Source organism: Aulonocara stuartgranti, assembly GCF_965226115.1.
Source record: "Aulonocara stuartgranti genome assembly, chromosome: 15".
Classification (NCBI taxonomy): Eukaryota; Metazoa; Chordata; class Actinopteri; order Cichliformes; family Cichlidae; genus Aulonocara; species Aulonocara stuartgranti.
In genome coordinates this window covers 11236502-11251534 of record NC_138951.1, presented here as the reverse complement: position 1 = coordinate 11251534, position 15033 = coordinate 11236502, and the positions used below count along the sequence as shown (strand labels likewise).

The 15033-nt window shown below is 41.2% G+C and overlaps 1 protein-coding gene across 4 annotated transcripts in view; it reads left to right on the top strand.

The window, feature by feature from the left end:
- Positions 1 to 15033, top strand: part of sash1a (SAM and SH3 domain containing 1a) — a 174736-nt gene that overhangs the window by 73199 nt on the left and 86504 nt on the right. Inside the window, exon 2 of one of the 4 annotated variants that reach the window (XM_082506751.1) lies at positions 10850 to 12320. The exons of the other annotated variants lie outside the window; for them this stretch is intronic. Coding sequence (XP_082362877.1) covers positions 10850 to 10867 — 18 coding nt within the window. The 3' untranslated portion in view covers positions 10868 to 12320. Of the gene's footprint in view, positions 1 to 10849; positions 12321 to 15033 lie in introns of those variants that run through there. 4 annotated transcript variants of the gene reach the window in all.

Sequence of the window (15033 nt, the reverse complement as noted above, 5' to 3'; positions counted from 1 at the left end):
TAAATGTTGTTAACAATGTGGCAATTCTTTTTACTATTTCAGATGAATTATGGAGAAACCAGGGAAGGGCTGAGTAGCAGTAATTGTGATATATTTTACACTCTGTTATTTCTGAGGCATAGCTATTGTTCATGAAACAAAGTCACATCTGCAAGGTCAAGAGGACACATCGAAACTGGACCGGGGCTAACATCTGATTATTGTCGTGAGTGACGACTTTCTGGTCAGGGTTCGGTTTTGTCCCGATGGAATATTTTCCACTGAGAGGATTTCTGTCACATGATCCTTAACTGGTGATGGTCTATACGTCAGGTGTGACAATTCACTTGACAGTTGTTATCTTTGTCATGGCTTTAAATGGGTCTTGGTGTCTCTGATAGTGGTGTGCTCTGAGTGCTCGGTCTGTGGTTTGAAAAGCCAGACATAGACACGCACATTAAAGAATGTAGACCTCCAGTACTAAGGTGACTCACAAACCACAGGTATAGCCAAGCTCACTTGCACAAGCAGGCACACATTTTCCAAATATTTGCCAAGTACTTACTAAGCTGAATCTGTTTTGTTTTTTCCTTGAGAATAGTTGCAGTTTATTTGCAAAGATTCCCACTTTTCACTTAAATCAGACACTGATGTATTATTGGTCTCCTGATGGAGAAGGATTGCATGACTGTAATCCGCACTCATGATTCCAGACTAGGCCAAATAGTTTTAATGATTGGCTTCATCTGTGTTCCTTTCATGTTGCGCTGAATTGCAATCCTCAAAGCAACAACAGAACAATAATGAGCCCACATGCACCAATTTCTTTCCTGTGGGGTAATTCGCATTTCGTGCCATTTAGGGACAATAAAGAACATTTACCTTACAAGTTGGGGTTTTCTCAAATGCGTGAAAAGCTCTGGATGGTATTTTAATGTTGCACATTTTTAATCCAAGACTGCAACATTGTTTTTTATTTTTATTTTTTCAGTCCAAAAGCTTAAACTAAAAGCTTACAGTAGAAGAAAACATAATAGGAATACAAAATTTAAGAAAGCACTTGTGTTATAAAGAAAAAAAATTCTACGATCCTTTGAGGCTTTTATTTCCAAGCAGCACCCTGAATTGCAGTCTTGGGCTTTGGACTCTCATTGGAATAGTCGTCTTTCTTTGTAACAACTCCAAGAGCAGAGTCATATTTGTTGTTTTGTCCCTGTCATCTGAAAGTGATCCATTTAGGCCTTTACATATGTGTGTTTCCCAATTTTAAATATTGTATCAGGTGAGGTAGCTAGGTAGCCATTTCTAGTGGAAAATGCTCTCTTTTTGAAAACAATGTGTAGAAAAGGTCAATGAGTGTTACGCCTCTGAGAAGTTTGAGTTGATTGTGTTAACTTCTACTCTCCATTTAGCAATCCCTGCTTTTTGATTGGCTGTGCAATTGGCCAGAAAGTTGACCTAAAAGGACTCTGGTTCTCGAGTCTGTTTTTGGAGTTAACAGCAGGCCTCTAAGCTTGTTCCAGCAGGCACTTTAAGAAGACTCATTCCTCTGACCACTGAGTTCATCCTATTCACAGCTTGATGAATGTGTCAGGAAGTTTAATTACAGTTTGTATTCTTAATATCACCTCCATGTTTGATGATATTACCTCAGGGTGTGATCTGATTATAAACTGCTTTGATACGTGATGAAATGTTACTTCTCCGACGAGGCCGATGGGTAACAAGCGTTCCCATAAGACAGCTCATTGATCACGGTGTTAACTTTATGACTGAACCAATTCCAGGCAGTTGCAATTCAGAAAAGGCTTGGAGGAACATAGAGCTGCCAGGCTGTCTGTCACATGTCCAACATTCTTGGCCAGCAGAAAAGTGATAGACAGACAGCTGGTCCATAGCTTGTCAAACATGTTATCATTATGGTTTTTTGCCTCTTTTTTTTTTTTTTTTTTTTTTTTGCCAGTATAGTAATGTTACTGGTGTAATAAAAGTGTTGTATGTTGACAAAGAGGTTTGGTTTTTTTTGTTTTTCAGTGTTGAAGAAGGAAGACAAACCACCCACTTGTTTATTTCTGCAAGACTGACAGCTTGTCTTGTCATTCTGACATTTTTGGTTTGTCTTCAACGCACTGCATGATTTCAGTTTTTAATATAGTCCTGTTTTATGTTCAGGGTCCTTTTGTTTAACTCTAATCAAATCGAGAACTATGCTGAAGCTATTTTAAGACATTTTCCACTGGGAGTCAGATGAAAACTTTTTCAGAGGCAAGATGTGTTGACAGTGGTAGAGCCAGCTATCAAATGGGTATGCTGCCATTAAAATATGTGTATGTGTTTAAACACGTTACAGTAGAGCTCTCTTCTTTGCGCACGAAGCTAGTGCTCGCAGCTGAAAGTGCCGCAGCCTGACTCGGGTCATAGATCAGCACAGATACAGTCTGACAGCTGGAGTTTTGTGGGCCAGCGCCTTTTCTTTGATGTGTCATTGTTGTGGGTTGAACATGATGGGCCTTGTCTTCTGCCAGCTCATCTCGAACCACTCTTCTTTATCTCAAAGCCTCATGCTGGGAACGGCTGAATAAAAACAACAACAAATTATTCAGCTGCAGAAACCAAGAGCTGATGAGAGAAGTATTATGCCTGTGATGTCGCCTTTGTCAGGATACACAATGTATAAATAAGAGAATACCAATTGTTTTTGCCATCGTCTTGGAAAGAGAGACTGGTTTGAAAGTGTCTTTCTAGTTGTAATGACAGCAGACACGTAACCTTGGATGAATGTAATTGTTTGCCTGTGTTGCTGGCATTTTAATGCTGGAGGTGGGAGACAGTTAAAGACCTTGAAGGACTAAAAAGTGTGTTAAAGCCTTAATAGGATAAAACCATCTATGTCTTTCATAGACAGCGAAGACATTGCACGCATAAACACACACACACCAATGTTCAGTTTACTTTTTTACAAACATTTACCCGACCACTTTATTGTCCCTGGAAAGTACACGCACACATTCATGCACACATCCATCACCTGTCTGTACAGTGCAAGTGTGATATGATGATGGATGGTTGGATGTTTCGACAGTGCAGAGGATGCCGGTACACTTTGAACCCATGTTCCCGGAGGGCTTTGCTGTTTTTTGCCTCAGGTGATACCGCCATCCTGAGGGTTAATTGTCAGAGTCAGTCAGCATTAAAAAGCCTCATAAAAGTTACACGTGTAAATGTGCAGTTATGGCTCAGCTGTAAAATGACATCCCAAACGACATGGAAGTGCAACAGAGCACCACCATATCTATTCTGCTGGGAATAATCTGCATTGATCGTGTTTGCTCGGGCCAGCAATTCATGTTAAGCACAGGTTTTTAAAGAGAAACAGCCCAGTTTTATCCTGTAATTTTGGGCATTTTAACGCAGAAAGCTGGAGGCCGTTTAGAGCAGACCTTTTGGGGGAACTGCAGGTTTTGGCACCTCAACAGCGGCTTGTAATTTTCAGCCCTGGAGGTTGCCACTTGGTTAAGGTATGCCTTCCTTTTTATTCTCTGTTTTAAATTTTCATCACACTGTTTTTCTCATGAAGTGCAGCAGTTGTCTCCGGGTGGTGAGGTGTGAAGGTCATTCTGACAGTGTACCCCCTCCCCCCACACCTGTACTGGGAAAACACAGTACCCATCCTATGCCAGTGTAGACTACAGTGTCACCCTGCAGGTGCTAGCCAGCAACCAGTGTGACCTCAAACAAGGCTGTGGTTGCGCGCCGCTTGGCGCTGCCCTTTTCCACCCTTATACAGGCTTTTCTTCTCCTGGTGCTGCCATATGTTTTGCCATTGACTGTCATACATAGAGGTCAAAGGTGAGAGATGCCCAGCGGTATCATTTCAGCAGAGTGCACCACCCCATCGGGGAATTGGTCACATGGTCATACTTCTGTATCATGGTGTAGCATATTATTTTGACAGGAAGTTTGTTTTGGCTTTCAGATTCACAGCATGATTTCTTAATATTTGACTCTTTAGCCTTATCTGTCTAGTAAAGCCAATCCTCAAGCTATTTCTTCCTAAGTTTTTTGCCCATTTTACATTTAAAGTAGATTTTTAAGCAGATTCTGTTGAATGTCAGTCAGAGTCTGTCTCAGCAGTTACTAACTTTTTTTTGTTGTCACTTCCCTCTTACGAACACATTATTTAGCAGTTAAACCTCGCACAGTCAGGAGTGAAGGAGTGCTACTACAGATACGGAGGTAGCGTTTCCTGGTAAATTAACCCTCCTTGGTGCTTTATCTTTCCGCTTCCTCTCTGTGGAAGAAAATAGGACGATCATGGTGGCCTATGGAGAGAAAAATGGAAAAGCTCCATGGAATCCTGGGGAGAAGGGGACACTTATTATTGTCAAACACAGAAATAACAATTTCTATAATAACGGGGAAAAAAACATTGGTGTGTTGCTCTGTTATTTCAAACATTGTGAGAATAAATACAATTGTTGATGGATGTCCAAGACCTTTGGCCTCCGTGCAGCTAGCATGTGATGTTTGGGAATTTCAGCTGTGTTTAACATTCCCTAAGGCTTGTGGCTTTGTGCTGTAGCAGTTATGGCAGATATGTCAAACTACTCCATGTGATAGCTATAGAGCAGAAACAGGAGGATTTATTTGATCCAGATTATACGGCAAATGGTGACTGCATGGTATTAGAGGCGCTGTCCGGTTATGTAATTTCTTCATTTTATCTACATATTGTTTCTCAGCTGTATTTTGTTACACTTAAGCCTTGGCTGTCCAAGTAAATGTTTGACAGCATTAGTTACTGTTCCTCAAACTGAAGTTCTAAGGGATCACCAACTCTTACACTCTTGGTTACCACTTTCCCACAATTATTTTTTAAATGTAAAATTTTATTTTAAAATAAATAAATGGCTAGAAATAATGTGAATGCTAGTATTGATATAGAATATGTCATTTTGTGGGCTGATGTAGAAAATGACTTTCTGAATTCAGTTGCATTATCTCTGAAAATCGTAGACTGTTCCCACTGTGACCTACAGGGAATCTATGCGAAGGGAAAAACATATCTGCGCATCTAGCCACACTGCAGAACTCTTCACACAAGGTCCTTTAGCAAAATAGCAGTCCATGCATTTAAATAGGAATATTATTATAATGACAGACTGTCACATTATGTGTGTATGTGTGTGTACGCCTGAGTGTCACACCAGGTTTTGCAGAGGGGAGTTTAGGCCGTAAAGCATGTCTACAGTCTGACAGGTTCGAGACTTCTAGTGGAGACATGCCTGAACAATTGACCTCATGGCTTGGTCTTCTTGTTAATGCCTGAGAATTTATTATCAACCAGCTTAGGCCTTGGGGGTACTAGTGATTAAATTTATGAGTCTAGCAGGACAAAAATCACAGTGGCAGTATATTTATTCTCTCCTTTTTTTTTGTTCCTGTAAGTAAAAATGCTGCAGTTTGCAGTGACAGTTTCGGGGGGGAACTGGGTATGAGATGAACTGCAAAAGAGATTCGAGTTTGGACTGTTTCATTGTTATGAGTCAGTCATGCTGTATGTTACCTAGAAACAGGTGACATAACCATGATGATTTGTTGGGTGTTTAACAAATGGCATTCAATAGATGTTTTGGTGCTGTTATAAATGTAAGTTTGAAGAGTTTAAGTAGCAGTCAGGTGCTGCTAATCAAAAGCAACTGATCATCAGTGAGCGTGATTGCAGCGTAAAAGCAGAGGTTTTGGCAGTTTCTGATCTGGAGCACTCAGGTGTGTGTTAACAAAATGCTGCAATCTTCACTGAAGTGGATATCTGAGCAATTTCACCCCAAGCTCAGACTGTGCAATGAAAGAAATTGCTAAAGACCAATGAGCTACATCTCAGACTCTACAGGCCTCAGTTAGCATGCTAAATGTTAAAGTTCAAGACAGTGCAATTAGAAAAAGACTGAACAAGTATGGATTGTTTGGAAAGATTGCCACAACAAAGCCTCTTCTCTCTTAAAAAAAGAGCATGGTCACATCTTGAGTTTCATCTGACTAAACCACAAGACTCCTGGAGCAATGTCTTTTGACAAAGGAAAAGAGCAAGCAGAGCATATCAACAGTAACTGTTAAACACAGTAGTGTTAATAAGTGTTGTAGTGATAATTTGGTGATTATCACTCCTTATCAAGCCGCAGGACCTGGCCAGCTTCCAGTCATTGAGCTGATAAATTCCTCTAGGTAAACATTGCATACCAAAGAGTCAAAAAAACACAGGACCTATGCAATGCTATTGTGAGGCCATCTGTCAAACAGCTAAAGCTTAGCCAAAACTAGCTTATGCAACACGACGATGATCTCAAGTACAGCAGCAAATCAATGACAATTTTTTTTTTTTTTTTTTTTTTAAACGAATGGCCTATCAATTTCAGACATGAACCCAATTAAAACACTGTGGTCCGTAAAGGTTATGAATGTCTGCAAACCTCAATGAACTGATCCAACATTGTAAAGAAGGAACGGACAAAATTCTTCCACAACAATGTGAGAGACTGAGAAAGTCATACAGTAAATGACTATTTCAAGTTTTTGGTGATTAAAGTGATTTTGCAAGCTATTGAGTAATGAGGCGGACTTTCACAGGACTCTGGGGGATGTAAATATTTGAAGCGGTAAGAGGATAGATGTCTTAAGTAACTAACAGTTAATAGTGAACACTCCCTGCTCATGTTTTACATCTATCTCAACACTTTTTATCAACATCTTTTGAAGTGCAGTGAAAGGGCCACAGTGGCTTGCAAAAGTATTCGGTCCCCTTGAACTGTTCCGGACAAAGCGGATGAAAATGGATGGATGGATGGATGGATAGCCACAAACATGAATCAATTTTATTGGAATTCCACGTGAAAGACCAATACAAAGTGGTGTACACGTGAGAAGTGGAACGAAAATCATACATGATTCCAAACATTTTTTACAAATAAATAACTGAAATGTGGGATGTGCGTAATTATTCAGCCCCCTGAGTCAATATTTTGTAGAACCACCTTTTGCTGCAATTACAGCTGCCAGTCTTTTAGGGTGTGTCTCTACTAGCTTTGCACATCTAGAGACTGAAATCCTTGCCCATTCTTCTTTGCAAAACAGCTCCAGCTCAGTCAGATTAGATGGACAGCATTTGTGAACAGCAGTTTTCAGATCTTGCCACAGATTCTCGATTGGATTTAGATCTGGACTTTGACTGGGCCATTCTAACACATAGATATGTTTTGTTTTAAACCATTCCATTGTTGCCCTGGCTTTATGTTTAGGGTCGTTGTCCTGCTGGAAGGTGAACCTCCGCCCCAGTCTCAAGTCTTTTGCAGACTCCTAGAGGTTTTCCATGATTGCCCTGTGTTTGGCTCCATCCATCTTCCCATCAACTCTGACCAGCTTCCCTGTCCCTGCTGAAGAGAAGCACCCCCAGAGCATGATGCTGCCACCACCATATTTGACAGTGGGGATGGTGTGTTCAGAGTGAAGTGCAGTGTTAGTTTTCCGCCACACATAGCGTTTTGCATTTTGGCCAAAAAGTTCCATTTTGGTCTCATCTGACCAGAGGACCTTCTTCCACATGTTTGCTGTGTCCCCCACATGGCTTGTGGCAAACTGCAAACGGGACTTCTTATGGTTTTCTGTTAACAGTGGCTTTCTTCTTGCCACTCTTCCATAAAGGCCAACTTTGTGCAGTGCACAACTGATAGTTGTCCTATGGACAGATTCCCCCACCTGAGCTGTAGATCTCTGCAGCTCGTCCAGGAGTCACCATGGGCCTCTTGGCTGCATTTCTGATCAGCGCTCTCCTTGTTCGGCCTGCGAGTTTAGGTGGACGGCCTTGTCTTGGTAGGTTTACAGTTGTGCCATACTCCTTCCATTTCTTTTTTCTTTTTTCTTTTTTTTTTTTTTTTTTTTTCTTTGGCCTGTCCCGTTTGGCTCTTTTGCCATCAGAATTGTTGTCTAAAGGCAAAGAAAGATGCCCAACGGATTTACTTTACCAAACTGACCATCCCAGCCTTGCCGTAATGGTCCATTTGATTCACCTTTTATTGTTTGTTTTATTTTCACTTACTGAATACGGGACAGACTTGACTGGGGGAAAGAAGGGGAGAAAGAAAGAGGGAAAGAGAAACAGCTGAGAAGAGGGACGGGGGAGAAGGGCAAAAGACAAAAACCAACAGAACGGGCAGAGAAAAAAAATGCATATATCAATCACCTGGATCACCTGCTGAGAAAGAAAAAAGAAAGCAAGCAGAAGAGAACAAGAGTAATAGAATAAACAACATCACAATGATATATGGGAATATGACAGTAAATACTAAATGTTAAACATTATTGTGCAGCACATAAGATCAACAGAACACAGTGTGCTTTGAGGTAGGAGCCAAAAAGGGTGTAGTTTGTGGGTGTGATCACCCGTGTGTACACCTGTGAGCATGGACGCGCTTGTTTTTTTAAAAGGTTCCTTCATGTAATGATCTGCTAGAGGGTGTGGGGGGGCCACAGCCCCGTCCTCCAGGGCGTGAAGCAGGTGTGGAGGAGATCAAAACTCCAGACATCCAGAGGCCCCCAGAACACAAGAGACCAAGGAAGACCAACAGAGGGGCAGCTGCGCCACTGTCCCGGAAAGAGCTGAGGAGAGTCCCAGATGAGGGCTCACTCAGCAGCCGCGGAGCAGAAGCCAGGGGGAGTTGCAGTGACGCGCCCGTGAGCTCCGCCGGCAGCCAGCTGCGCCTGAGTGACCGAGCCCCAGGCCGAGAGGCCGGGGGCACCCCACCTCCGAAGTGGCCCGAGCGAGCCCCAGGCTCCAGGCCCCGATAAGCGGCCGCCAAGGAGTGAGCCGGTGTGTACCTGGACGCCCATCCCCGGACACAAAGAACCACCAACGCACCGATGTCTGAGGGGGTCCGCCACTGGCAGGGGAAGTGGTGGTAGGGGGAGATAGGCCTCCAAACCTTGGAGGGCCTGAGATGTCCCCAGAGATGTCCAAACCTCCCTCCACCCGCTCATCTGAATGATGGCTTGAACAGTGCTCCGTGGGATGTTCAAGGCTTGGGAAATCTTTTTGTAGCCTAAGCCTGCTTTAAATTTCTCAATAACTTTATCCCTGACCTGTCTGGTGTGTTCTTGGGACTTTATGGTGCCTCTGAGGCCGTCACAGAGCAGCTGTATTTGTACTGACATTAGATTACACACAGGTGCACTCTATTTAGTTATTAGCACTCATTAGGCAATGTCTATGGGCAACTGACTGCACTCAGACCAAAGGGGGCTGAATAATTATGCACACCCCACTTTTCAGTTATTTATTTGTAAAAAAATGTTTGGAATCCTGTATGATTTTCATTCCACTTCTCACGTGTACACCACTTTGTGTTGGTCTTTCAGGTGAAATTCCAATAAAATTGATTCATGTTTGTGGCTGCAATGTGACAAAATGTGGGAAAGTTCAAGGGGGCCGAATACTTTTGCAAGCCACTGTATGTAGGTCACTCGATCACTTACATGGGAAATGCTCACTGACACTTGAAGCTTACATATCTATCCATCAATCTATCCAGGTTGGATTCACAGGGGGGCTGGAGTCTATCTGAAAAGTTATGGTGCGATAGGTGGGATACACCCTGGAAAGGGTCATCAGTCTATCGCAGGGCTAACTCGGAGAGAGCAGCACATAAGCGCACCACCGTGCTTCCCAAAACCATGTTAATTTTCTTTGCTTAAGGCTTAGATTAGATTAAACTGCTCGAAGTTTGATACATGATAGAAAAAAAGATCCAAAAATTAACACTGAATTAGTTTGTCAGTTTTTGGTTTCTTCTAAAATAAAATCAGAAGATAATTATATTTGGTTTAAAAAAATATGTTTAAAAATTGTTTCCTGTGAGAGAGAGTTTGAAAACCACAACTGTACCGTGGGCTGAGCCAGCGCCAACTGTAATTCAGCGTAAACCTCCAGCTCCAGCCAGCAGGCTGTAGAGAACATTTCAGTGCACGGGGAGTAATAACTTGCGTGTTATTGCAAACAGGAGGCTGTATTTCTCCTGGTGATCAGTCTTGCTGAGGGCAGCTCCTAGAGTAGCAAAAAAGAGTATGAAAAATAAATGAAAGGTTTTCCTTGAATATGAGCCTTCCCACACTGACAGCATTAAATTGTTAGCTGTAACTGAGCAAACGCCTCAAGCAATTTACCTCCGCAGAGTGCAAAAGAATGTCTTTTTTCCCCCCTCTCATTCACTTTGTTAAGCAGATCACAGAAGCTCACAACGCGTCATTTGGCTGCCAGAGTAGATCTGGTGACATCTGCATGTCTGTAAAATGAAAACAGCGATACCTCATTAAATATTTGATACTGGCTCGCACTGTGCTTGGCCCGCTTCGACACTTCACTCAAATCCGTTCCAAGCACTTATAAAATGTGGTGAGTGTTTTGCTTGTCAGCTGTCCCACGCCTTGAGGTGGGACCCGGACCAGATGGGTACAGTAACGGCGAACTGAGCTGTAATACTGAACTGCTGCTGAACCCCTGTTCGCAGTGTAGTTCCTCGTCGCGACTATATTGACACACCTGACTTAAGAGTAATTGCTGCAGTTTACTTAAATCAATTAGTAATCCCAAGCATCATTAGCTGCTTATACTTTGCACCGGGTGATATCTCTCATTCAAATCACAGTGCTGATTCCTAACTCTGTAATGACTGGTTAAATGTCTTAATGATGCAATATGGTGATTAAATGACTTAGAGGATGGTGGTTTTGGAGTATTTGTACTGAAATACAATGTTTCCTCTGTTTCTTCCATGCACTTTCTGTGGACCCTGCCTGTAATGACTTCTTCCATTGCTTTCAGGTAAGAGTAATTCCCTGAATCCCCTGCGCTGGCTTTTATAATACATTCAGACAGATGTGCAACTACAGCAAAAGTGTGGACATCATTGTTTTTATTATACCTTTGTTATCACCTTGCATGTGCTCTAACACTGTCTCATTTTGTTCTTGTCTGCTGATTCTGCCACAATGCAACTAACCTAATTCAGTGAACCTAATTTTGTCATAGTTTAGTTTGCGTCACTGCCTGTGGGAGTCCAGTAAAAGAAACACACGGATGTTTCTGGTGAATTTCACCGAACAGCTCACTGAACCGTGAAACAAAATGACTTCCTAGAATGTTTTTTTTTCTTTTCTCCCTTTTTTTTTCATTTCGCTATGTGTCCACCTCTCTAATTCTCCACACATTTAGTCAAATAAGATGAAAGGGGAATTTAATAAAGTATCGCAGACACATGTAACTGGATAGACAAAGGCCTTCGGAAAGAAGCTCCACAGGAAAAAAAAAAAAAAGACCCCAACAAGGTCACCCCATTCTTCTTCTGAGCACCCATTGAGCAGTTGAGAATAGGAACAGGAGAAGTGTGCGTGAGACAAGATAACACACAAGAATGGCATAGCGTAATTGAGATATCAATCAAGGAGGTTATTTCAGGGGTAATTGCTGAGGTCCTTTGGTTTGTGTTTGTGTGAGTGTGTGTGAGAGTGAGAGAGAGCAGATTCAGTGGTGGAGGGGAAAAAACCAGTGGATAGTCTTTATAATCCATCATTCATCTTGGTAGAATAGTCTGTATATTTATTCCTGTTTTTCTCTGCTTATTTTTTTCATGTTCCAAGGTTGAGAGATTTTTCGCATTAACAAAATAAATAAATAAATCTGCTTCCTGTTTACTCTTAGAATAATAGCTTAGTTTTTGTTATGGCTACGAGAGTCTCTAGGCCTAGTTTTATATTTTTATTTATTTATTTGTTTAGTTTTAATCCACAAGTCTGAGAGAGGTAATTTAAGAAATGCGTGCACTTATTTTTGGTCTATCTGTAGTCTGACGGATGACAGTAGATGACAAATAAAATTTGCTTGTGGGTTGCACTTGTCATGCTTTGCTAATATAGATGCATGTCTTTTCTCTAACTGGCACCTTATTTTGAAATGGAGCTCTTCTGTGACATTCATACAGTACTTTATGTTTATGCATGTGGAATGTTTCATTTTATTAAATGCCAATCCGCTCTTGCATTTGTATGGATGGCCATTTGAGACTTTTTGAGAGGCATCGAGCTTTGTTTTAAGGGCATCACAGTGCTCATGAATATTCCATTTCCTCATGAGATTACTTCCTGTAATAACACTGCTGCTCGGCTCCTCAAGGACATACCACTACAGAAGCTACAGCCTCTGCTTCGGGCACACACACTTGTACACACTTTTTTTCTTAAAAATGCCACCGGCTTTCCTTGCATACATCCCCCATGTAAAACACACACACACACACACACACACACACACACACACACACACACACACACACACACACACACACATATCCAGGTAGATTATGTCTATCTTGGCATATGAATGTTCATTTTTAATTTGCCATTTTCTGCACAAGTGCTCTCTGATAATACTCCCTGCATGGTTAAGTTTGAGAATAAGCTTTTATAATATATACTATATTACGTGATTATTTATAATATCAGTGACATAGTTGCTCAAGTATGGTGAAGAAAGCAAAAGTACGCAGGCTCTCAGCAACCTTGCTTTTACATAGGAATATAACCCGAATACAACCAGTAGGAAACCATTTGAGTTGAGTTTTGCAATTGCAAAGAAAATGCATCACAGATAAGTCGCAGTCGTCAAAGCAGACTGGCTTCGATTGATTGCAACATGTATGCAATTTTATAAATCTGCAATTCATAAATTAGGAGGTTATTTGCAAACTGATCTGTCGGCGAATGAGTATGGTCACTCTGAATTGGAAACTGGTTGTCCCCCATCAGATGACCATGCCGTTGAAAGTGGTTTCTGCAGGTACTTGCAACTATTCAGTTGGTCGTTGCAGCTACTTGCAATCTGTCTTTTAGTAAATTAATTCAATGCAGTCACCAGTCAAATACTGTTTTTGGTGAGTTTTTGTTGTTGTTGTTTTCCCCTCTTTTCCTGGATGCAAGAAGGTTGCCGTCCTAATTTTACTCTGTGACTGAGCCATAATCCACAGACACAAAAGGGTGGGGGGTGTTGGTTTACTAAGTATTATGTATTTCACAAACTTATTAGCTTATCTTGAAGACACCACTTGATTCCTTTTGATCAGAGATGGAAAATGTAAAGTAAAATCTCCAGCGTTATTCCAACGTTGAAGTTTATCAGTATTTTTGGAGGAGCAAAGGAAAGCGCTAATTTTTCTTTTTGCTAGATGTTGTCAAAAGTAGCTTTACAAAAATGGAAGTACAAAGCTGTGCAAACGCCACACAGAAAGATCCCAACCAGATGGAGTCAAACTTGGGACCTTATTGCTGTGAGGGAACCACCGTGCTACCCTAAAATTGCAAAACTGGCTGTACATTAGAGCCATGTGGATAGATCAAAATATCGATACCAGTGCTGTTGTTGGTATCAGATTGCTACTAGCGTGACTGGAACAGTTTCTGTCCTGTAAACTCAGTATGTAGCCCACTGAATTGTGTTAAATTAAGAATTCTTTTGTAACCGAAAAGAAAATACTCAAACATGCACTATGAAAAATATCAGAACCTTCTTTTGTCTGTTATTTATACCCTATAGCACATTTAAACTGCAGAAGTTGGTCCTTCAGAGACGGGCACAATTAATACTCTGCCCCCCAAATACCCAAGTTTAGAGCACATGAAAGCTGAAAGGTGTGTTTTGTTGTGTTAACTAATTATTGTGGAAACTAAAAATTACAGTGATTTAGAGGTCATTAAAATGTGCTCTGGAAAGTGATGATTCATCCCATAAGTAATGACACACTGCCTACATAAGCTGCCTTATTAAGTTAAAAGTATTGGTATCAATATTAATGTCAATATAGTGGCCCTGTATTTACTTTGTGTAGCGCAGCACAAGGGCCTACTGCTGAAAAGTTAAGCTTTTTTATAATGCTACTGGTTTTATATCACACAAGATGGTAACTTTAGAGCATTGTTTAGGTCTTTGAAATTTTTGAAAGAATGTCTTTGTCTAATCTGTCTGCTAGCAAAGTCAGTGTAGAGACATGGATTGTTTTCCTCTCTGGTCATCACATCTGTCCTTGAGCACTGCAAAATTGGATTCTTTCCAGTTATTATTTTGGTGTGTCTTAAAAGTTAACACAAAAAGATGGATAACCTACAGGAGACACAACTACAGATGAATAAGAGAAAAATGTGTTCTTTAATATTTGTTCTTTAACATCTGCAGCATATGGGAGGGTGTTTGCTGCAGATATTACATTTTTGGTAAAGCTAAAAGTGAAAGTCCAAGACCAGGTTTTTACTTCTCTTTATTTTATTTAATCAATACCATTTTATCTTTGGCATTTTGGTATCTTCTTCCAAATCCATTTCTCATTACCCTTAAAATCCCATTCTCTGCCACTCCTTTGAAAGCAGCCATGTTATTAATGACACACAACTTCACTATCAACCCTTCATTGGCAAAACCCTGTGCATGTTCACACCATTCAGCGATCACTTGACAGACATGCGAAACATCCAATTATTGGCTACCAGCAAACAATTATTCGCATTATTCGCCCAATCATCACCGAAGACCGGCAATTAATCTTGGCTCCAGCCAGCCATGAAACAGACATGATGGGCACATTAGAAGAGCAGTCCAGGGTGGTGATGTGGTGAAGGAGGAGGATGTTTGAGCATGTTGTCAACAGGCCTGAGATGTGGATGACAAATGGCCAGTGCTGGTTTCTCATCAAACTGATGTCTGTGTTATTCGTGGCTCAGTGTTTGATTAGATAATGCAGTTTCAAAAGAGAGCAAAAAGATTAAAGGCACCTTTTATGTGGAATTAGACACCCCCACCCCCAGAATCAGCATATTGATCAGGGGGTTATCAATCAATCAATCTATATATTGGTTAGTCACCATCAACGGCCTTGATCTGTGATTGCTTTCATCCTTGAACATGTCAAGATTTTATTTTCCGTGTGTGCCCCAGTTTCTTCTTTCTTTGATCGCTATCTCTTT